At 48.7% G+C, this 22,969-nt stretch overlaps 1 protein-coding gene across 4 annotated transcripts; it reads left to right on the top strand.

Annotated features, from left to right (window-relative positions):
• The first annotated feature begins 423 nt into the window (after window positions 1–423).
• Window positions 424–18,894, top strand: EIF2S1 (eukaryotic translation initiation factor 2 subunit alpha). 4 transcript variants are annotated; one of them, XM_038765811.1, is made up of 9 exons: window positions 424–520; window positions 10,057–10,205; window positions 11,948–12,189; window positions 13,493–13,572; window positions 15,126–15,277; window positions 15,793–15,899; window positions 16,683–16,780; window positions 17,604–17,747; window positions 18,341–18,894. In XM_038765811.1, the coding sequence occupies exons 3-9, from the start codon at window positions 11,949–11,951 to the stop codon at window positions 18,464–18,466; spliced, it is 948 nt and encodes a 315-aa protein (XP_038621739.1). In that variant the 5' UTR covers window positions 424–520; window positions 10,057–10,205; window position 11,948; the 3' UTR covers window positions 18,467–18,894. The 4 variants fall into 4 exon arrangements, with proteins under 4 accessions (XP_038621739.1, XP_038621737.1, XP_038621738.1 ...); XM_038765809.1 differs by having other exon boundaries at window positions 11,942–12,189; XM_038765810.1 differs by lacking the exon at window positions 424–520 and adding an exon at window positions 1,557–1,621 and having other exon boundaries at window positions 11,942–12,189.
• Window positions 18,895–22,969: the final 4,075 nt, after the last annotated feature.

Raw genomic sequence — 22,969 nt, 5'->3', positions numbered from 1 at the left:
CATTATTATTATTATTCTCCCCAGCGCCTAGAACAGTGGTTGGCACATAGTAAGCGCCTCATAAAGGCCGTCATTATGGTTGTTATTTGATAGGTGAGAGAACTGAGGCCCGGAAAAAGGCGGAAGGGCCTTTAGTGAAGGTCAGGCGGCAGGGGTCGGGATTCGAACCCAGGTCCTTGTACCCCTCTCCCCCGACACTCACATCCTCGAGGGGAAGATCTCGATCCGGTCTTTCCCCGACATCGCGGCGGTCGCGACGCGGCCCTGTCACGACAGGCCGTCGCCTCAGAAGGAGCCCCGTCAGCTGGCCGCCGCCGGCACGTGACCTCCGCGGCCGCGCGCGTGCGCGGCCCCCTGGATGACGCGTTTCCGGTTCCGGCAGCCGCCTCCCGCCTCGGCCGGAAGGGCCCGGATGGCCGTCGCCGGCCGGAAGTTCTCGCGTGAGCTGGGAAGCGGCGGTCACGTGCCCGCGCCCTGCTTCCGCCCAGACTCGCGGCCCGTTGGCAGCTTGAGGCCCCAAGTAGGTAGTTGGGGAAGGGAGGAAGGGAGGGAGGGAGGGAGGGGGTCTTCGAGGGGAGGGCGACGGAGAGCGGGCCTCCTCAGGGCGCCGCTCCCGCCCCGAGGGGAGCCACATTCTATGGCGGGGGGAGGGGAGGGGGGCGCGAGGAGCGCTGGCGCATGCGCAGCGGGGGTGCCGGCGAGGGCGCGGGGCGTGGCGGGGGTGCTGGCGCATGCGCGGGGGGGGTTGCCGGAGGGTGCGCGGGGGTGGTGGGCTCGCGGGGCGCATGCGCGGGCGTGGAGGGGGAGCAGGGGAGTGCGCGGGGCGCATGCGCGGGGTTGGTGTGTGCCGCCGCACGCGCGGCTGTGGCGGGCCCGCGAGGCGCATGCGCGCGCGGGGGGGGGGGGGGGTTGCCGGCGAGTGCGGGGAGGCGGGAGTGCATGCGCGGAGGCGGGTGGGGGCGCATGCGCTTGGGGAGGCCAGCGAGTGCGCGGGGGGGGGGTGTGGAGTGCTTGCGCATACGCACGGGGTTGGCGGGGGTGCCGGCAAGTGCGCGGGGCGCATGCGCGGGGGGGGCCGGCGAGTTCCCGGGGGTGGAGGGGGTGCTGGCGCATGCGCCGGGCGGGGACCTGCAAGTGTGGAGTGCTTGCGCATACGCACGGGGTTGGCGGGGGTGCCGGCAAGTGCGCGGGGCGCATGCGCGGGGGGGGGCCGGCGAGTGCCCGGGGGTGGAGGGGGTGCTGGCGCATGCGCCGGGCGGGGACCTGCAAGTGTGTGTGGGGGGGGGGGTGGAGGGGGTGCTGGCGCATGCGCCGGACGGGGGCCTGCGAGTGTGGGGGGGGGTGGAGGGGGTGCTGGCGCATGCGCGGTGGGGTGGAGGTGCCGGCGAGTGCGCGGTGTGGGTGTTGTCGACGCACGCGCGGCGTGGGGTGAGGGGTGTCGGCGCATGCGCGGGGTGGGGTGAGGGGTATCGGCGCATGCGCGGTGCGGTCCGGTCGGGAGGCGTGCAGGCTGAGGCGTGGTGGTGCGGTGCTGTGCGGTGCGGTGCGGTCCGCCGAGGGGGAGGAGGAAGAAGAAGAGGAAGAAGAGAGGCGGCGGCGGGTGCGGAGCGTCGAGCGCAAGGTGGTTGTTAGGGGCGGCCCGGAGGGGGAGGGGGAGGGCGTTGGCTGAGGGCTCACCTCCTCCGGGAGGCCTTCCCGCATTGAGACCCCCGGCCTCTCCTGCCCTTACGCCTCCCCACACCACTTGTATGTAGATTTCTGCGCATTTATTACTCTGTTGATTTTATCTGTTCGCATTTACTACTCTGTATCGTTAATGACGTGTCTACAGCTGGAATTCCATTTTCTCTGAGGGTGTTCATTCACTCAGTCGTATTGACTGAGCGCTTACTGTGTGCAGAGCACTGGACTAAGCGCTTGGGGAGTACGAGTTCGTTCAGTCGTATTTATTGAGCGCTTACTGTGTGCAGATCAGTGGACTAAGCGCTTGGGAAGTACGAGTTCATTCATTCAGTCGTATTTATTGAGCAATTATAGTGTGCAGAGCACTGGACTAAGCGCTTGGGAAGTACAAGTTCATTCATTCACTCAGTCGTATTTATTGAGCGCTTACTGTGTGAAGAGCCCTGGACTAAGCGCTTGGGAAGTGCAGGTTCATTCATTCAGTCGTATTTATTGAGCGCTTACAGTGTGCAGAGCACTGGACTAAGCGCTTGGGAAGTACAAGTTCACTCATTCACTCAATCGTATTTATTGAGCGCTTACTGTGTGCAGAGCACTGGATTAAGCGCTTGGGAAGTACAGGTTCATTCATTCACTCAGTCGTATTTATTGAGCGCTTACTGTGTGCAGAGCACTGGACTAAGCGCTTGGGAAGTACAGGTTCATTCATTCACTCAATCGTATTTATTGAGCGCTTACTGTGTGCAGAGCACTGGACTAAGCGCTTGGGAAGTACAGGTTCATTCATTCACTCAATCGTATTTATTGAGCGCTTACTGTGTGCAGAGCACTGGACTAAGCGCTTGGGAAGTACAAGTTCATTCACTCAATCGTATTTATTGAGCGCTTACTGTGTGCAGAGCACTGGACTAAGCGCTTGGGAAGTACGAGTTCATTCAGTCGCATTTATTGAGCGCTTACAGTGTGCAGAGCACTGGATTAAGCGCTAGGGAAGTACAAATTCATGCATTCAATCGTATTTATTGAGCACTTACAGTGTGCAGAGCACTGGACTAAGCACTTGGGAAGTGCAAGTTCCTGCATTCATTCAGTCATATTTATTGAGCGCTTACTGTGTGAAGAGCACTGGACTAAGCACTTGGGAAGTGCAAGTTCCTTCATTCATTCAGTCGTATTTATTGAGCGCTTACTGTGTGAAGAGCCCTGGACTAAGTGCTTGGGAAGTGCAACTTCATTCATTCAGTCGTATTTATTGAGCATTTACAGTGTGCAGAGCACTGGATTAAGCGCTTGGGAAGTACAGATTCATTCATTCAGTCGTATTTATTGAGCACTTACTGTGTGCAGAGCCCTGGACTAAGCGCTTGGGAAGTGCAGGTTCATTCATTCATTCAGTCGTATTTATTGAGCGCTTACTGTGTGCAGAGCCCTGGACTAAGCGCTTGGCAAGTACAAGTTCATTCATTCATTCAATCGTATTTATTGAGCGCTTACAGTTTGCAGAGCACTGGACTAAGCGCTTGGGAAGTACAAGTTCATTCATTCAGTCGTATTGAGCGCTTACAGTGTGCAGAGCACTGGACTAAGCGTTTGGGAAGTACAAGTTCATTCATTCATTCAATCGTATTGAGCGATTACAGTGTGCAGAGCACTGGACTAAGCGCTTGGGAAGTACAAGTTCATTCATTCAATCGTATTGAGCGCTTGCAGTGTGCAGAGCACTGGACTAAGCGCTTGGGAAGTACAAGTTCATTCATTCATTCAATCGTATTGAGCGATTACAGTGTGCAGAGCACTGGACTAAGCGCTTGGGAAGTACAAGTTCATTCATTCAATCGTATTGAGCGCTTACATTGTGCAGAGCACTGGACTACGCTTGGGAAGTACAAGTTCATTCATTCATTCAGTTGCATTGAGCGCTTACAGTGTGCAGAGCACTGGACTAAGCGCTTGGGAAGTACAAGTTCATTCATTCAATCGTATTTGTTGAGCGCTTACTGTGTGCAGAGCCCTGGACTAAGCGCTTGGGAAATACAAGCTCATTCATTCACTCATTCAATCATATTTATTGAGCACTTACTGTGTGCAGAGCACTGTACTAAGCGCTTGGGAAGTCCAAGCTGGCAACATATAGAGACGGTCCCTACCCAACAGCGGGCTCACAGTCTAGAAGGGGGAGACAGACGACAAAACAAAACATGTTAGCAAAATAAAATAAATGGAATAAATATGTACAAATAAAATTAATAAATAGAGTAATAAATATGTACAAACATTTACATATATACAGGTGCTGTGGGGAGGGGGAACATAGAGACGGCCCCTACCCAACAGCGGGCTCACAGTCTAGAAGACACCTGTTTTCTCAACATGATATTGTCATTAATTAATAATTAATAATGGTATTTGTCAAGCGCTTACTATGTATAAAGTGCTGTTCTAAGCGCTGGGGAGGTTACAAGGTGATCAGGTTGTCCCACAAGGGGCTCACAGTTTTAACCCCCATTTTACAGATGAGGGAACTGAGGCCCAGAGAAGTGAAGTGACTTGCCCAAAGTCACACAGCTGACAGTTGAGACAAAGCCGGGATTTGAACCCATGACCTCTGACTCCAAAGCCCGGGCTTTTTCCACTGAGCCGCACTGCTTCTCTGTCATGGTATTGACACCTGTCTACGTGTTTTGTCTTCTTGTCCGTCTCCCCCTTCTAGACTGTTGTTGGGTAGGGACCGTCTCTATATTCATTCATTCCATCGTATTTATTGAGCGCTTACTGTGTGCAGAGCACTGGGCTAAGCGCTTGGGAGGTACAACTTGGCAACTTATAGAGGCGGTCCAATTCCCGTTCCGCCGCTTGTCAGGGCAAGTCACTTAACTTCTCTGTGCCTCAGTTACCTCATCTGCAAAATGGAGATTAAAAGTGTGAGCCTCATGTGGGACAACCTGATCACCCTGTATCCATCCCAGCGTCTAGAACAGTGCTTGGCACATAGCGCTTAACAAATACCATTATTATGTGTCCCTTCCAAGCATTTAGTATAGTGCTCTGCACACAGTAAGCGCTCAATAAATACGATTGAATGAATGACTAGTAACGATGGTATTTGTTAAGCACTTACTATGTGCAAAGCACTGTTCTAAGCGCTGGGGGGGATACAGGGTGATCAGTCCGTCCCATGTGGGGCTCACGGTCTTCATCCCCATTTTACGGATGAGGGAACTGAGGCACAGAGAAGTTAAGTGACTTACCCAGTGTCACACAGCTGACAGTTGGCGGAGAACCCGTGACCTCCGACTCCAAACCCCGGGCTCTTTCCCCTGAGCCACGCTGCTTCTCCGAATGCCTCACAGTCTTAATCCCCATTTTACAGCGGCGGTAACTTGAGGCACAGAAAAGTGAAGGGACTTGCCCAAGGTCGCACAGACAAGTGGCGGGGCCGGGAGTAGGAACCCCGTCCAACAGGGCCACGCTGCTTCACTTCCAGCTGGCAGTGGTGTTTAAACATTTCTGGTCACTGACCTCATTAGGCGTACCAATAACAGCTCCTCGAGATCAGAATAATTACGGGGCTTTTCATGCATTCATATTTATTGAGCGCTTTCTGTGTGCAGAGCACTGTACTAAGCGCTTGGGAAGTACAAGTCGGCAACGTAGAGGGACGGTCCCTTACCCAACAACGGGCTCACAGTCTAGAAGGGGGAGACGGGCAACAAAACACGCGGTCAGGTGTCAAGTCATCAGAATAAATAGAATTAAAACTAGAGGCACGTCACTGAGAAAATAAATAGCTGCCCATCGATCCTCTTTACGGTGCTGCGCTGTGGCGGCCGTTATCCCTCTCACCTACCCAGGAAGACGCTTTGATTGTGCTAACATTTCTGCCTTTTTTAAATTCTCTCAGTAGGTCGATGCTGTAAAATGGGGGTGAAGACTGTGAGCCCCACGTGGGACAACCTGATCACCTTGTAAATTCCCCAGCGCTTAGAACAGGGCTCTGCACTTAATAAATGCCATTATTATTATTATTAATGTTACACCAGAGAAGCAGTCTGGCTCAGTGGAAGGAGCACGGGTTTGGGAGTCAGAGGTCATGAGTTCAAATCTTGTCAGCTGTGTGACTTTGGGCAAGTGACTTCGCTTCTCTGTGCCTCAGTTCCCCCCTCTGTAAAATGGGGGTTAAGACTGTGAGCCCCACATGGGACAACCTGATCACCTTGCGTCCTCCCCCGGCGCTAAGAACAGTGCTTTGCACGTAGTAAGCGCTTAACAGATACCAAAATTATCGTCATTATTATTATATAATAATAATTATTATTATTATTATTGAGAAGCAGCATGGCTCAGTGGAAAGAGCCCGGGCTTTGGAGTCAGAGGTCATGGGTTCAAATCCCTGCTCTGCCACTTGTCAGCTGCGTGACTTTGGGCAAGTCACTTAACTTCTCTGGGCCTCAGTTCCCTCATCTGTAAAATGGGGATTAAGACCGTGAGCCCCACGTGGGACAAACTGATCACCTTGTATCTCCCAGCGCTTAGAACAGTGCTTTGCACATAGTAAGCGCTTAATAAATGCCATTATTATTATCTGACTCAGAAAAGCCGGCGCGCGGTACTGTTTGTGAAGGGTTTTCTGTTGTCCACAGTTCTTGCGAAAGGAAAGGCCACGGAACTGTAGAAACTGGGAGTGGAAGCCCCTCCTGCCTTTTCAGAAGATTTTTATGTGCTGGGTTGTACTTAAACATTTAGTTCAGAAATAATAATAATCAATCAATCGTATTTATTGAGCGCTTACTATGATGACGATGGCATTTATTAAGCGCTCACTACGTGCAAAGCACTGTTCTAAGCGCGGGGGAGGTTACAGGGTGATCAGGTTGTCCCACGGGGGGGCTCACATAGTCCCCCTCATCCGGAAAAATGGGGCCCAGAGAAGTGAAGTGACTTGTCCAAAGTCACACAGCTGACAGTTGGGGGAGCCGGGATTTGAACCCGTGACCTGTGGCTCCTGAGCCCGGGCTCTTTCCACTGAGCCACGCTGCTTGCACGTGGACTTGTGGGTGGGGGCTCCTTCAGTTCTTCTCTCGTGTTTATCAAGACTGTTCCCAATGCGCCAGAGCAGGGTATGTTTCTCATTCTCCCCCTTGTTGGGTGCAAGGCCGAGGAGAGAGGGTGCTTTGGCCAGCAAGCGCTTAGTACAGTGCTCTGCACACAGTAAGCCCTCAATAAATACGATTGATTGATTGACTCTCCAAATTCTCATCCACCTCTCCTCTCAAGAGGGGAGGGAACTGTGAGTCCACTGTTGGGTAGGGACCGTCTCTCTATGTTGCCAACGTGTACTTCCCAAGCGCTTAGTACAGTGCTCTGCACACAGTAAGCGCTCAATAAATACGATTGATTGATTGACTCTCCAAATTCTCGTCCACCTCTCCTCTCAAGAGGGGAGGGAACTGTGAGCCCACTGTTGGGTAGGGACTGTCTCTCTATGTTGCCAGCTTGTACTTCCCAAGCGCTTAGCACAGTGCTCTGCACACAGTAAGCGCTCAATAAATACAACTGATGATGATGATGTCTGTGCTACCACGCTAAGGGACTTTTTTTTGCTGTACTCTGGGCTTGAGTTTGGCGGAAAAAATAAACCCAAGGCCCGAAAACGTCCTTCAGTTGGAAGCTGACGGCGAGACCGTCCGGAAGCGTGAGGGAGAATCTCATTCCCACTCCCGTACTTCGCCCATGAAAACGTGGTATTGCGTCTTTTCTGGGCCCTTGCCGGTCAAGTGGGCCATGTTCAGGCAACAATCAATCAATCAATCGTATTTATTGAGCGCTTACTGTGTGCAGAGCACTGTACTAAACGCTTGGGAAGTACAAGTTGGCAACAGGGGTTAGAAAGGGTGAGGCACGTGCTTGCGTGGTGGTTCGCCACGAGCCGTCTCCGCTTGCCCAGTCCCCCCATGTCACTCTTTGCCACCTGGCTAGTGGAAAGACCAGGCGCAAGCAAATAAGTATTAAGCGGATCCCATTTTACGCAAAAGGTTTTTAGACTGTGAGCCCACTGTTGGGTAGGGACCGTCTCTATATGTCACCAACTTGTACTTCCCAAGCGCTTAGTCCAGTGCTCTGCACACAGTAAGCGCTCGATAAATACGATTGATGATGATGGTGAAAAGGTGAGTCGGGAGCGGGGGAAGCCGGAAAAGCAATTTTCCCCTCCAGGCTAGCTCTTTCCCTCCTTTCAAAGCCCTACTGAAGCAGCGTGGTTCAGTGGAAAGAGCCCGGGCTTTGGAGGCAGAGGTCATGGGTTCAAATTCCGGCTCCGCCACTTGTCGGCTGTGTGACCTTGGGCAAGTCATTTCACTTCTCTGTGCCTCAGTTCCCTCATCTGTAAAATGCGGATTAAGACTGCGAGCCTCCCGTGGGACAACCTGATCACCCCCAGCACTTAGAACGGTGCTTTGCACATAGTAAGCGCTTAACAAATACCATTATTATTATTATTACTGAGAGCTCACCTCCTCTAGGAGTCCTTCCCAGACTGAGCCCCCATTTTCCTCTCCTCCTCCCCATCCCCCCCGCCTTACCTCCTTCCCCTCCCCACAGCACCTGTATATATATTTGTACAGATTTATTACTCTATTTAACTTGTACATATTTACTATCTATTTTGTTAATGATGTGCTTCTAGCTTTAATTCTATTTATTCTGACAACTCTGACACCCGTCTACATGGTTTGTTCTGTCGTCCGTCTCCCCCTTCCAGACTGTGGGCCCGTTGTTGGGTAGGGACCGTCTCTAGATGTTGCCGACTTGTACTTCCCAAGCGCTTAGTCCAGTGCCTTGCACACAGTAAGTGCTCAATTAATACGATTGAATAAATGAGGCCTGAAGTAATGCCCTGAAGGAGGAGGGTCTGACACACTTCCCTCCAGGTTCGGCCTCCAGCAGCGTAGGGAGTGGTTCATGGATGGCAATCACTTTGCACTCATCATCATCATCATCAATCGTATTTATTGAGCGCTTATTGTGTGCAGAGCACTGTACTCACTGGGTCTGCCAGTGGTTTCCCCCCAGAAACTCCTGGAACTTGTCGATCTTTCCCCAGGAGTTCAAAAGTCCCACTTTATGACGACGGTGTTTGTTAAGCCCTTACTGTGTGCCAAGCACTGAACTGAATCCTGGGGGTAAATACAAGATAACCAGGCCGGACACAGTCCTTGTCCCCCCCAGTGGGGCTCACCAACTGCCATTTCATTCATTCAGTCGTATTTATTGAGCGCTAACTGTGTGCAGAGCACTGGACTAAGCACTTGGGAAGTACACGTTGGCAACATAGAGAGACGGTCCCTACCCAACAGTGGGCTCACAGTCTAGAAGGGGGAGACAGACAACAAAACAAAATAGAATATGTACAAGTAAAATAAATAAATAAATAGAGTAATAAATATGTACAAATATATATATATATATATACTGTGGGGAAGGGAAGGGGGGAGGAGGGGGACAGGACAAAAAAAGAGGTTGGTCTAGACCAGGATTTGGGCCAAATGCTTGCCCCTCCTAACCCTCCTGGCTCCACTACTTATCTTCCTTTTGACCTTAGGCAAGGTACTTCTCTGTGCATCAGTTACCTCATCTGTGAAATGGGGATTAAGATTGGGAGCCCCATGTGGGACAGGAACTGTGTCCAACCTGACAACTTTGTGTCTACCCCAGCGCTTACTACAGCGCCTGGCACCTAGTAAACGCATGACAGATATGACAGCTCTCCGTTTTGCCACTGTCTTTAGATGTTACCAACTTGTACTTCCCAAGCGCTTAGGACAGTGCTGTGAACACAGTGCTCAATAAATACGAATGAATGAATGAATGAATGAATATGCTTTCAATCTGTATTTTGGCCAGAATGCAAGTAGGGATTTGGGGCTAGGGGTGGTGGTGTTCTTTTCATTCCATCGTATTTATTGAGTGCTTACTGTGTGCAGAACACTGTACTAAGCGCTTGGGAAGTACAAGTCGGCAACATATAGAGACGGTCCCTACCCAGCAACAGGACAACACAAGTCAGTTCGGGCTTGGCATGACGGGTTCTAAATAAATACACCAGATCTTCTTTTTCACAATGGGGCTGTGTCCTTGCCAAAACCGTGCGTTAAGGAAAACTCACTTTGTCATGCTCACCCGTCTTCAGTAACCGGGCTACGATGAATGTCTCGTGCTCAACCCAAAAGAAAGAGTATCTGCGTTCTACATTGTTCAGAATGAGAATTTTTGTCCGTCTTTTCATATACTTCAGCTGGAGAGTATTGTATTTTAAAGATCCGTGCTCTATTAATGTATATTTTCATTATTTTTGCTTGGGCTGATGTGGCGTGACAGAATCTGAGGCCAAATTGAGTCATCTTCAAGGCTGCCCATTTGTTCCTTCATCATAAGACGACAGCGAGGAGGCCTCAATTATCATAAAACGATCGGGAGCGGCTCGCACGGACAAAGGAAGTGAATTTCGAGTGACCAGCAGCATATAAGTAAATGACTACAACCTGCCCGTCTTAAAACTTTTTATTTAAAAGCATTCCGGGATTTCTGCCGTGCAGTTTGAACACCTTACAGGTCTTCCTTGGAGACTCTGCCCTTGTGGCATTTATGAGAAAGATATGTGGCTTCCTAAATTTAATTTCACCATTGGGTGTGGCAGCAGGGAATCGTGCTGAAAGAAGCTTGGGGAGATCAAAGAGAGCAAGCGTGGTATATATTTAGTGCTCTAATGGTGACCAAAGACTTCGGTTTTATGCCGTGGAAAGGGAAAGAGGTTTCGGTAGCTGAAAATGACACTATTCGGGACATGAATGTTTGGTCTAGCAGTAAGGATAAAATGTGGGTGCCTGCAGATTTGAGGGGAAGTGTGGGCACCGAGCTATGCGACTCTTTAAAGTCTAGCTGGAGCCGATAGGTATCGATTCATCTGGGTGACCTGTGTTCTTTTTTGCTTTCAAACTATAGCATTTGAACTCCTCCTGCAGATTAGAGAGAAAAAGATGTGTCTATTCTGAAAAGCCTCTTGAAATTAGGGGGAAGGCAGGTGGTATGAAGCCCCCTGATCTTGGGGCCACGAGATTCCAGTGCTGCCGAAGAAGTTGGGGACAGGCTTATTGGAACAGTGAAGGTGCCCACCTCTCCATTTAGTATTGTTTAAGGTGGTAATATTATGAAGTACATGTATGTGGGTGTCTATAGGGTACATAAAAACCACCTGCGTTTCCCAAGTTCTTAGCAGAACAAAGATTAAAGCATTTCCTCTTATCATTTCGACTGATTTTCACGGTGTCACCTAGTGGAAAGAACACGGGCCAGGGAATCAAGACCTGAGTTCTGATCCCGGCTCTATCACTTGTCTGCCGGGTGTCCTTAGGCAAGTCACTGAATTTCTGTGCTTCAGTTCCCTCATCTGTAAAATGGGGTCTCAGTACCAGTTCTCTCTCCTAGTTAGACTACGAGCCCCGTGTGGGACAGGGAGATGGGGGTTTCATTACCAATTCTCCCTCCTACTTAAGCTGAGAGCCACCTGTGGGACGGGGACCGTGTCCAACCTGATTAGCTTTTATCTACCCCAACACTTAGTGCGGTCATCATCATCATCAATCGTATTTATTGAGCGCTTACTATGTGCAGAGCACTGTACTAAGCGCTTGGGAAGTACAAATTGGCAACATATAGAGACAGTCCCAACCCAACAGTGGGCTCACAGTCTGAAAGGGGGAGACAGAGAACAAAACCAAACATACTAACAAAATAAAATAAATAGAATAGATATGTACAAATAAAATAAATAAATAAATTGAGTAATAAATATGTACAAACATATATACATATATATATATATATATATATACATATATACAGTCCCTGTTACACAGTAAGCACTTAACATATCATCAAAAAACAAGACTGCATCTTCCTCTGCTTCGTACAGAATTGTGCAGTGTGAATTACCATTCATATGTCAGGTTCATGAATCACTTGTTTTCCTGAAAGAAAATAAAAGTACGCTTTTAAAGTGTCGTCGGAGAGCACATATCTTTTTTCCTTTTCGATGTTATGACCTAGAAGTCCATCAGTGGTGTTTATTGAGAGCTTACCGTGTGCAGAGCAGTGTACTAAGCTCTTGGGAGAGTTACCATGCAACAGTCCCTGCCTCACTGACAGCTTGAAAGAATGACCCTTGCCGGTTCTTGTCCTCGCGTTTAAATAATTCCCGCTTCAGTTGCAGAATGCCGGGGCTAAGTTGTCGATTCTATCAGCACAAATTTCCCGAAGTGGAAGATGTCGTGATGGTCAACGTCAGATCGATCGCGGAAATGGGCGCCTACGTCAGCCTCCTGGAATACAACAACATCGAGGGCATGATTCTCCTCAGCGAGCTGTCCAGGAGGCGGATCCGCTCCATCAACAAACTCATCCGCATCGGCAGGAACGAGTGCGTGGTCGTCATCAGAGTCGACAAAGAGAAAGGTAAAACGGAGCCGAGCCCCCGATTCGGGGAATCGGATCTGTGATTGGGCCCCCTGGACTCCGTACCTCGTATCGGGAACGGTGTGCCCCGGCTCCAGGGCATCGGAGCTCTGGGAGTCCAACGATTTCCTTTCCTTACAGAGTCTCCGACTTGGTTTTTTTCCCTTTATTTGAAAAGCCGGGCGATGGACTCGTGCCCGGGCTGAATCACGTAGTCGAACAAGAAGGGGCCGGGGCTGGGCGTCCCGTGCCCTGCCCCGTCCGTCACCTTAGTTTTCCATCCAGTACACCGTCTTTCTGGGGCTCTGTTCTAAATGGGGCTCTAGCGAATCTTCTAGAAAATGGCAATCTCCGTTTCAAACAGAATGGTTGAGGAGGAGATCAAAATTGGCAGGTAATAATAGTAGTAATGGTGATATTAATTTGGCCCTTTCTGTGTGCCAAGCAGTGGGCCAGATGCCAGAGTAGGATAACCCGATCAGACACTGTCCCTGCCTTGCCCAGGGTCTTCAGGGAGGGAGGGCAGGTATTTCATCCCCAGTTTACAGACGAGGAAACTGAGGTATGAAGAAGCTGAGTGACTTGCCCGAACTCACACAGCAGCCCAGCGGCAGAGACAGGATTCCAACCCGGGTTTCCTGACTCCCGGCCTTGGGGTCCGTCGATGAGGCCGCACGGCTACTCTGAAGATATTACGTTGTGGATATAGTTCTTTAGTCTGCTAGAAAAGGTCGCCGTTGTGCACTTTGAAGCACTTTCCCCGTGCGTCATAATTTGCAGTGTTCTCGGGTCAGTTTTTCCATTTTTCCGGAACTGGGACCAAGACACTGGGACTAAGTAACCATTAAGCCCTGGTGCTTAACTTGACATTGGGCCCCTAGGCGTTTTGATTCATAGTCTGCTTTTAGTTTGATCCTCTCACGAAAATAAACATTAAAATAATGTTTATAATGAAAAGCGGTACCCAAATAAGGTTTTATAGTATTACCTACTTAATACGAAATGGAGAGGAGGGCACCTTCACTAGTGGGTATGGTGGGACCTCTTCCCTTACCCACATAGGGCTCGCAGTGAAAGGGAGAACAGGCCCTTTATCCCCACTTTACAGATAAGGAAACTGGGGTACAGAGTAGTTAGAAGACTTGCCCAAGATCACACAGCAGACACCTGGCAAAGCTGGGATTAGAACCCAGGCCCGCGGACTCCCAGGCCTGTGCTCTTTCCTCTAGGCCACACTGCTTCTCTTCTGAATAAAAAGGTTACCGATCCCAGCAGTGGTAATTTTTGAAAATTCTCTCACTAGGTTATATTGACTTGTCAAAAAGAAGAGTTTCTCCGGAGGAGGCTATTAAATGTGAAGATAAGTTCACCAAATCAAAAACCGTAAGTTGATTTTTTTTGAACAGCCTACTCCAGGTTTTTGTGCTGGTCAGTATGCCGCATTCTTTAAACCTAGAAAATATGCATAAATATATCCTTAGCCGTCACTAACTTTATTTTTTTGAGAGCTTACCACGTGAGGAGCACCGTACTAAGTGCTTGAGAGTTCAGTATTAAGAGTTGGTAGATGTTCCCTGCCCACAAGGAGCTTACGGTCTAGAGGGGGAGATGGACAGGAATATAAATAAACTGTTGGTATACCGAAGGTGGGGTGAACAAAGAGTACAAGTGCAAGGATGATGCCACAGTGGGAGAAGAGAAAACAAGCACATAGTTGGGGAGGGTGGGGGCATAGTAGAGATTCTGGGCCCTGTCCGGTCGCTAGGTAAAAATGTTGAAAGTGTGCTGAAAATCCAATTTTTTAACCATTTTTAGCAGCAGCTTACTCCCTTATGGAAGGGAGTTGAGGTGTCCATTTTACCAGCAAAAAGTCAGGGGAGTTCATCTCTGTTTTCATCCCTGAATGAATACCTTTTCAGAGTATAGGGATGACTAGTCTTGCTGTGTAATAAATGGCCTGGTAAAATTCTGCACTAAACCCAAGAAAATTGGCTCAGTAACCCCCCGCCCCCTCCTCCTGGTGTTTGTATTTCACTGAGGAGAAACAAGGAAGGAAGTGAAATATTCTTTTTTGTATTCTCCTTCATTTTATCCATCATCCTCAAGGGGAATCCCTAAAAAAGGAAACTACTTAGATCAATCAATCGGCCAATGATATATATTGAGTACTTACTGTGGGCAGAGCATTGTACTAAGCGCTTGGGAGAGTACAGGGTTGGTAGGCCCGCTCCGTGCCCACAACGAGCTTGCCGTCTAGAAGGGGAAGGAGACATTAAAGTAACTACATATATATACGTAAGTGCTGTGGGGTGGTTCTTCAAGCGCAGAAGGAAGGGAGGAGAGGTAGGGGAGATGAGCGCTTAGGCGGGGAAGGCCCCTTGGAGAAGATGTAAGATGTACCCAAGTGCTGCAGAGGTTGTGGTGATGCCTAGGGTGCAGGGAACGAGTGCAGTGCCAATTGGGAGTGGTAAAGTGGGGGAATTAGAGATTAACCGTGGTAAGGGCCCCGGAGGAAACCTGATGGCAGACTGACAAAGCTTTTTTAAATTCAGGGTTTGGAGAAAATGAATCCTGACTTGTTCCTTACCTGTCCATCTCAGGGAAGAGAAGTTTAGTTGCAAGAAACCCAACCCACCCCACCAGAGATCTACGTGCCGTGGGTGGGGGCACAGGGGACGGGGCTGTTGGGATTTTTTGGCTCCTCACCCAAGTTTTCCTGCTCACCTGTCCCGACTCAGGGGACAAAGAGAACTCACTGCGGGTCTCTGAGTCTTAGCTCCTTTTCCCTCCCGCCTCCCCATTTCCTCGTGTCCCTTAGGGTCTTCTCTGCCGCTCTCAGCTGCGGCATGAGACCGGCTTGTATTGGAGCTCCAGCGGCCTGTATTACGGCAGTAGTCAAACACATCTTCCAATTTTTCCTTCCCCTTTTGTACTAGGTTTATAGTATCCTTCGCCACGTGGCCGAAGTGTTGGAGTACACCAAGGACGAACAGTTGGAAAGCCTGTTCCAGAGGACTGCCTGGGTCTTCGACGACAAGTATAAAAAGCCAGGATACGGTGCTTACGACGCCTTTAAGCTCGCGGTCTCGTAAGGATGCGTCTTGATTCCATTTCCGCCTCCTGTGGGAGGGAAGGCGAGGAGGATTCCTGGCGGGAGAGGGGGCCGCCTTCAAAATTGATAACCCTAGATCAGGGGTCTGCAAACTCTGGCTCTAGGGCCTTGTCTGGCTCTTCTTGGAGCCACTTGGAGCCCTTGAGTTGGAAGTGGGGAGAGAAAAGCACTTATTTAAAGCTGCCTCCCCTGGGCCTCCGGCCAAAGGAGAGAGCTCCACCTTCTCCCTTTGGTCTGATTGGTCCTAAAGAAAGAAACGGTATTTTATGCATTTTTGCGATTAAAAATGACGGACATTCTTTTCTAAAGGGTCAGTTAAAAATCGCTACTGTGAAAATTCACGGCTTAGTGCTCATAAGTGGACACAGAGCAGAAGCATCGGCAGATGAGACCATGCCACCTGTCTTCCCTGAAAGCTTTAATTGTAATACCCTTGCTTCGCAGGTGCCTATCTGCCTTCAGGCATTTCTTTTTCCTTGTTTCCCTTTCAGAGACCCCTCTATCCTTGATGGACTAGATTTAAATGAAGACGAGCGGCGTGTGCTAATTGACAACATAAATAGGCGCTTGACGCCACAGGCTGTCAAAATCCGAGCAGGTGAGTATTGAGGTTATAAGAACGTGGACTCAGTGAAAGTCTAGTTTGTGGCACTGGCTCTTTAAGAAGGTCACGTAACTGAGCGAATTTTATCAAAAGTTCCTCTCCTTGTTGTTTTTGAAGTAGGAATAGTCGGGGATTTCGTGGCTACCGAGAATTTCCTATAATTCGAACAGGAAGTACATTTCCCGATACCCCCTTGTGTTTGTTAGAACAAAAATATAAACCCAGAGAACATTGGGGTTTGGCTGTAGTTTCTTTCCTCCTGTTTCTAAGAAATCAAAGCGCTCTCCATGCTTGGTATTTCCTGAACACCACAAAGCAGTCCCCTGCTCTCCTGAAGGAAGAGCGTAGCCTCGGTGGCTATAAAAAGCAGCTGCATCATTCCCTCCTACTTGAAGGGGAACACAAGCAGTTTCAAAATGTAACCTCCCAAATCTGGAGAATGGTCAGTTGCCGAATTTTCAGCCATCGAATTGCTATTAAAGTGGATTTATCGCTTTCAGGAAGTCTGTCATAGTACATTAAACTGTAGGCTGCCACCTAGATCTTCGTCTCTATTGCTTTATTAATTGGAAAGCTAGAAGTGGGTGAAATGGGCTGTTTTTTTGTTCTAGGTGAGAGGCCCGAAGATTGTGTAAACTGCCATTATGTCTAATTAAAATGGGATGATTTTGAAGTATGTGGGGGAAATAGCTTAAAAGCAAACACGACCTATTCTAAATATGAAAGCTGTTGTGAACATTTGAGAATTCAGTATTCTTCGCGATGATCTTTTCTTAGATATTGAAGTGGCCTGTTATGGTTATGAGGGTATCGATGCTGTGAAAGAAGCTCTGAGGGCAGGTCTGAACTGTTCCACAGAAACTATGCCAATTAAGGTGAGTGATTGCCCCAACGGAGATGTTGACAGAAAGCATTCGGCAAAAACAGTGACGTTAAAATCCAAAGTTTCCACCTCATTCTGATGAAGCCCAGTGAATCCTACCCTGACTGTGGAATCGCCGTTGTCTTAAAAGAAAATAGGGGCGTTTGTTAAGCGCTTACTTCATTCATTCCTTCAGTTGTATTTATTGAGCGCTTACTGGGTGCAGAGCACTGTCCTAAGTGCTTGGAAAGTACAATTCAGCAATAAAAAGAGACAGTCGCTGCCCACAATGGGCTTGTAGCCTAGAGGCGGGGAGACGTACATCAAAATAAGTAAACAGGCATCAATATAAATAAATAGAATTATATACATAAGCGCAGGGGGTGGGAGCAAGGGAAGCCAGTCAAGGTGACGAGTTTACTATGTATCAGGCACTGTACTGACACAAGAGTAGATTCAGATCAGATATAGTCCTTGTCACTCGGGCTCACACTCTGAGGAAGAAAGGGAGAACAAGCATCTTACCCCTACTTTGCTGATAAGGAAATTGAGGCACAGAGAAGTTAAGGGACTTACCCAAGTGGCAGTACCAGAATTAGAACCCAGGTCCTCTCGGTGCTCTTTTCACTCGGCCGGGCTGCTTCAACTTGAACAGTTTAAGCCTGAATGGAGATTGTTTTCATTGATCGTTTTCAAAGCTCTGCTTGATGACTCCTAAGCTTAGTAAGCAGAATGAAAATCAGGAAAGGCAGCCACTGTTCGATATATTTTGATTATTCAGCATTGTAAAAGAAGACTCTTGGGAGCTTTTTGACTGATTGTTTCCTCTTGTTTAGATTAATCTGATTGCTCCGCCCCGATACGTGATGACCACAACGACACTGGAGAGGACAGAAGGCCTCTCTGTCCTCAATCAAGCCATGACTGTGATCAAAGAAAAAATCGAGGAGAAGAGGGGCGTCTTCAATGTGCAGATGGAGGTGAGTCGGTGTGGGGAGGGGGAGGATTCCCACCAAATCGGTCCCTCAGCTGCACTTTCCACGCTCTTACCCAAAGAACACCTGCAAGCAGTCCTCGACGGAAGATATTCGAGACAAACAGTATTCACGGCATTACATTCATTCATTGTCGTATTTATTGAGCGCTTACTGTGTGCCGAGCACTGTACTAAGCGCTTGGGAAGTACAAGTTGGCAACATGTAGAGACGGTCCCTACCCAACAGCGGGCTCACAGTCTAGTCTACAGGTTTCAGCACATCAGTTTTGACTTAGCAACACTAGTCTCCTTAGTGACTCTAACTCCCAGGACCCCCTAAACTCGAAAAACTCTCGCTTTCTCACCTCGATAACCGCTGACAATGTCAGCCAGAGTCGAGGTGGTCATCGGTCGTATAAAAAAGTTACCAGTCCCAAAAAAGCCGTTTGAAAGAAGTGTTCACTGCTCAGGCAGTGAAGATCGATGGGACTGGTTTATTTCCTGTTAATATTTCACTCGACTCTCTTAACCGAAAGGGGAAAAAAGGAAAGAACTGTATCTCTTCCTGCTTGTAACGCGTTGATCCTGCTTCCGCAGCCCAAGGTGGTCACAGATACAGATGAGACGGAGCTGGCGAGACAGCTGGAGAGGCTGGAGAGGGAAAATGCCGAAGTGGACGGAGACGACGACGCTGAGGAAATGGAGGCCAAGGCCGAAGATTAACTCCTCGGGCAAACCGGTTCAACCCAAGGAGCAGAGCAGCCCTCCTGGCTGTAGCCACCCTAGACTTGAAAGTTTTCCAGTATTGAAAACTTCAAAAGCCGAGTATTTTTTATTTTGAGGTATTTAAACGATCCGACAGACCAGCATCCGAAATGCTCCTCCCAAATGTCAGCTACTTTACACGGTAGCTTGCATTCAGTGAGCTCTTTTTAGGGGAGTGCCCTAGTTTTGCTCGAGAGGATAACCATGCCAGCTGAGGTTGATTGGCTATATGAACTAGGCCTAACACTTTTAATTCCTCCTGATTGCCAGCCCCATGCAACTCAGAGCTTTTGAGGCCTCCCAGGAGCACCAAAACTAAGCAATCCCACCCCCTCTCCGTGCATTGTATTCAAGCAGACCATTCAATAAATTTCCGGGGTATGTAACCAGAGCCTTCTTCCTTCTTGTCACCTGTTGAAAGCATTCCAGATCAAAGGAGAACGGGGAAGCAAGCGGAGACGGCTTTCCTCTTCCGCTCCTGGGTGGGAACTAAGCAGTGCGGCCTCGTGGATAGAGTGAGGATCTGGGTTCCGATCCCTGTTGTCTGCTGTGTGACCCTGGGCGAGTCACTTCACTTCTCTGCGCCTCTCTTATCGGAAAAATGGAGGTGAAGATTGACGTGAGCCCCAGGTGGGACGTGGACTGCGTCCAACCTGATTAGCGGGTATCTAATTTTTAGACTGTGAGCCCACTGTTGGGTAGGGACTGTATATGTTGCCAACTTGTACTTCCCAAGCGCTTAGTACAGTGCTGTGCACACAGTAAGCGCTCAATAAATACGATTGATCTACCCCACAACTTAGTACATTGCCTGGCACATAGTAGCGCTTGACAAGTACCGTTAAAAAAAACAAACTCTAAACACCAGTTTACATTCCTAAAAAAAAAAAAAGGATTAACTCCTTTTAACTAGCCTCCCCAGCGCTTAGAACAGTGCTTTGCACATAGTGAGCGCTTAATAAATGCCATCATTATATAAGATAATTGGGTTGGACATAGTCGCAGTCCCACACAGGGTTTACAGTGTTAATCCTCATTTTACAGATGAAGAACTGAGGCACAGAGAAGTTGTGACTCCTAGACTAGGAAAACATGACTGTTAATTTATGTTAGAGAACAAGAAGCGTCAAGGATCCCCACTCTGGGAAGGGAGCAATAAGGTAAACACTGTCTGGGAAACCCCAGCAGCAGAGGAAGTTGAAGTTTGGACGTCAAATCATGGGCCTTCAAAGTCTAATAATAATAATAATGATGGTCTTTATTAAGCGTTGACAGTAATCCCCAAAAGCCAAGGAAATAATTCGACAGGGTGTCTCTAGATTACCTGAAACAGATGACAGTGTGAGAACGCTGATCTGTTAGCTCACATTGTGTCATTTAAGCTGTTTTGCCTGTCAGTTAAGTCAAAATATTGAAAAGTAGTTAACACTTGGTCTGCGGGTCACAGGCTGTTCCAGTAAGATAGTTCTTATCAGTATGTTAGGACTCACTGTTTTCAGATCTTTGAGAAACACGGAATGAGCAGTAAACATCAAGAGTTGAGGCTTAAAGGTCCACTCAAAGCATCTGAACATTACAGAATTGGATCATGGGCGTTTTCAGTCTTAATTTGTGTTTTTCTTGAGGGATTACAGTGGGATTCTGAGCTCTTGGGGCGTGTGGTAGCCTGGCGTACTTAATTCCGTTAACAGATGAAATAAGGTGATGGCGACGGCACCGCATTTGTCTTCGGTTCACTTGCTGTTCTGATCCTTTTGACGGGCTCTCCGTTAATACTGGCAGTCTTGTAGTGTGGGTGATATTAAAATTCAGTCTGCTTGCAGATTATCTCTGCTAATAGATTCCACAGATAATCCAAAATTCTCACTGTAGCCATTATTTTCAATTTAGTTGACCACCAAGAAAAGGTACCCAGGTGCTACCGTAATGAAATAACCGAAAGGGGTTGCATTATGAGCATCAAGATGAACGTCTGGAAATCACACAGGCTGGATTGTTTCTAAAAAAATTGAGAACTGGGCATGCTCTGAAGCAGGAAAATGCTTTATTTGTGGTATTATACACTACGTGTCAGGCACTGTTCTAAGCACTGGGGTGGACACGAGATCATCAGGTGGCTTTACTACCGTTATCAATGCCTGGGTGTTGAAAGGGTAAATAACATTGTTTTTCTAAGTCGATGGCTCATGCTAAACGTGGACTCTTGTCTGGAGATGTTGAAGCCCGATGGGAAAACTTAGTGAAGACCAGAGGGTCGTGTGCCCGTTTTTATGTGTCCTTAGCCCCTTTGGAAAATGCCCCAGCACCTTCACCGTAGAGCCTGGTGGAAAGTCGCCACCGAGGTGGCCATTTAGGCGGTAATTTCTTAATCTCGTTGATTGCCGTGTTGGAAAAGCTGTGAGTCGAGGAGATGTTTCATACTGCGTGGGGCCCTGTTGCTCTCAAGGGGCCATATGGCTCTAATCGGAGCGAAATCATCGGGGTGGGGAGGTGTGCTGAACCCCCAGATCCCCCCGGATGGTGTTACTTGTCCCAGACCGGACTCCGCACCTTCCCGGGCAGCTGACCCTGATCCCAAGCAGCCTGCAGAAAAGAGGCCTGCCGTAACTCTGCAGACCCAGCTAATAAGAAGAATTATGGTATTTGTTAAGCACTTACCCTGTCCCAGGCACTGTGCTAAGCAAGAAGCAGCGTGTCTTAGTGGAAAGAGCCCGGGCTTTGGAGTCAGGTCATGGGTTCAAATCCCGGCTCCGCCAATTGTCAGCTGTGTGACTTTAGGCAAGTCACCTTCTCTGGGCCTCAGTACCTCGTCTGGAAAATGGGGGTTAAGACTGTGAGCCCCCTGTGGGACAACCTGATCACCTTGTCACCTCCCCAGTGCTTAGAACAGTGCTTTGCACATAGTAAGCGCTTAATGCCATCAAAAAAAAAAAAAAAGAGCACGGGCTTGGGAGTCCGAGGTCGTGGGTTCTAATTCCGGCCCTGCCACTTATCAGCTGTGTGACTTGGGGCAAGTTGCTTCTCCGTGCCTGTTACCTCATCTGTTACCTCTCTTTTAGACCGTGAGCCCACTGTTGGGTAGGGACTGTCTCTATATGTTGCCAATTTGTACTTCCCGAGCGCTTAGTACAGTGCTCTGCACATAGTAAGCGCTCAATAAATACAATTGATGATGATGATCTGTAAAATGGGGATTAAGACTGAGCCCCACATGGGACAACCTGATTACCTTGCATCTCCCTCAGTGCTTAGACCAGTGATTGGCACATTGCGCTGAACAAATATCATCATTATTATTATTATTACAAGCAAATGGGGTTGGACACGGTCCCTGTCCCATGTGGGGCTCACAGACTCAATCCCCATTTTACAGATGAGGTAGCTGAGGCCCAGAGGAAGTGAAATGACTTGCCCGAAGTCACACAAGCTAGTGGCAGAGTCGGGATTTGAACCTATGACCCAGGCTCTCTCCATTACATCGTGTTGTTCCAGCTCGTGGGCCCCGACAATATCCAGCTAGTTCGCAGTCACCATCCTGTGGCTGGGTAATAATAATTATAATTGTGGGATTTAAGTGCTTACTGTGTACTCTAAGTGCTTGGGTAGATACAAGGTAATCAAGTTGGACACAGTCCCGGTTCCACATGGTGCTCGCAGTCTTAATCCCCCTTTTACAAGTGAGTGAGTGAGGCATTAGAGGAGTTAAGTGACTTGCCCAAGGTCACCCAGCAGACTGAGATGGAATTAGAACCCACATCTTCTGACTCAGGCCTGGGCTCTTTCCACTAGACCATGTTGCTTCCCAAACATCCTTAACCCCCAGGAGGCAAAGGAAACTCGAGAGAAAATCTTTTGCAGATTCACTACCAGTCGAAAAGGAAAGCTATCGGTCTCGGTTCCCTCCCTCAAAGCAGAAGTGTGATCTCCCCGTAATTAGTGACCTCTCACTAATTATGGGGCACACACTCCTCTTGGTAGAAAGGAGATTCAGCAATACTTGATGTCGATTTAGATAAATATTTAAGTTATCCAAGGCAAGATCTTCAGTCTCCTTGAGCGGGGAGTGAGTAAACAGTGATACAGGCCATATTTCAAACAGATTCCATGTTTAAAACAAACACCACAGACCAACTCTAGGCAGGTACTGGTTCTCAATCTGAATTTTTCCAGATGCTACCGTCTATTTATCATTCCACAGATGACCCTTCACGTGGTTCGTTTCGTCTAAGAGCTGAGGTGCAAGCTTCGTTTGCTTGCTTCATAGAGAAGCAGCGTGGCTCAGTGGAAAGAGCCCGGGATTGGGAGTCAGAGGTCACGGGTTCGAATCCTAACTCTGCCACTTAGCTGTGTGACTTTAGGCAGGTCACTTAACTTCTCTGTGCCTCATCTGGAAAATAGGGATGAAGACCGCGAACCCCCCGGGGGGACAACCTGATCACCTTGTAACCTCCCCAGCGCTGA

The sequence above is a fragment of the Tachyglossus aculeatus genome, chromosome 23 (assembly GCF_015852505.1).
Source record: "Tachyglossus aculeatus isolate mTacAcu1 chromosome 23, mTacAcu1.pri, whole genome shotgun sequence".
Classification (NCBI taxonomy): domain Eukaryota; kingdom Metazoa; phylum Chordata; class Mammalia; order Monotremata; family Tachyglossidae; genus Tachyglossus; species Tachyglossus aculeatus.
This window is presented reverse-complemented; position numbering and strand designations above follow the sequence as displayed.

Bases quoted from the DNA above. Each gene is read 5' to 3' on its own strand.
- EIF2S1 (XM_038765811.1), top strand. From the start codon at position 11,949: ATGCCGGGGCTAAGTTGTCGATTCTATCAGCACAAATTTCCCGAAGTG. The intron at 15,278-15,792 runs GTAAGGATGCGT...TTTCCCTTTCAG, and splicing joins GCCTTTAAGCTCGCGGTCTC to AGACCCCTCTATCCTTGATG. The intron at 15,900-16,682 runs GTGAGTATTGAG...ATCTTTTCTTAG, and splicing joins GGCTGTCAAAATCCGAGCAG to ATATTGAAGTGGCCTGTTAT.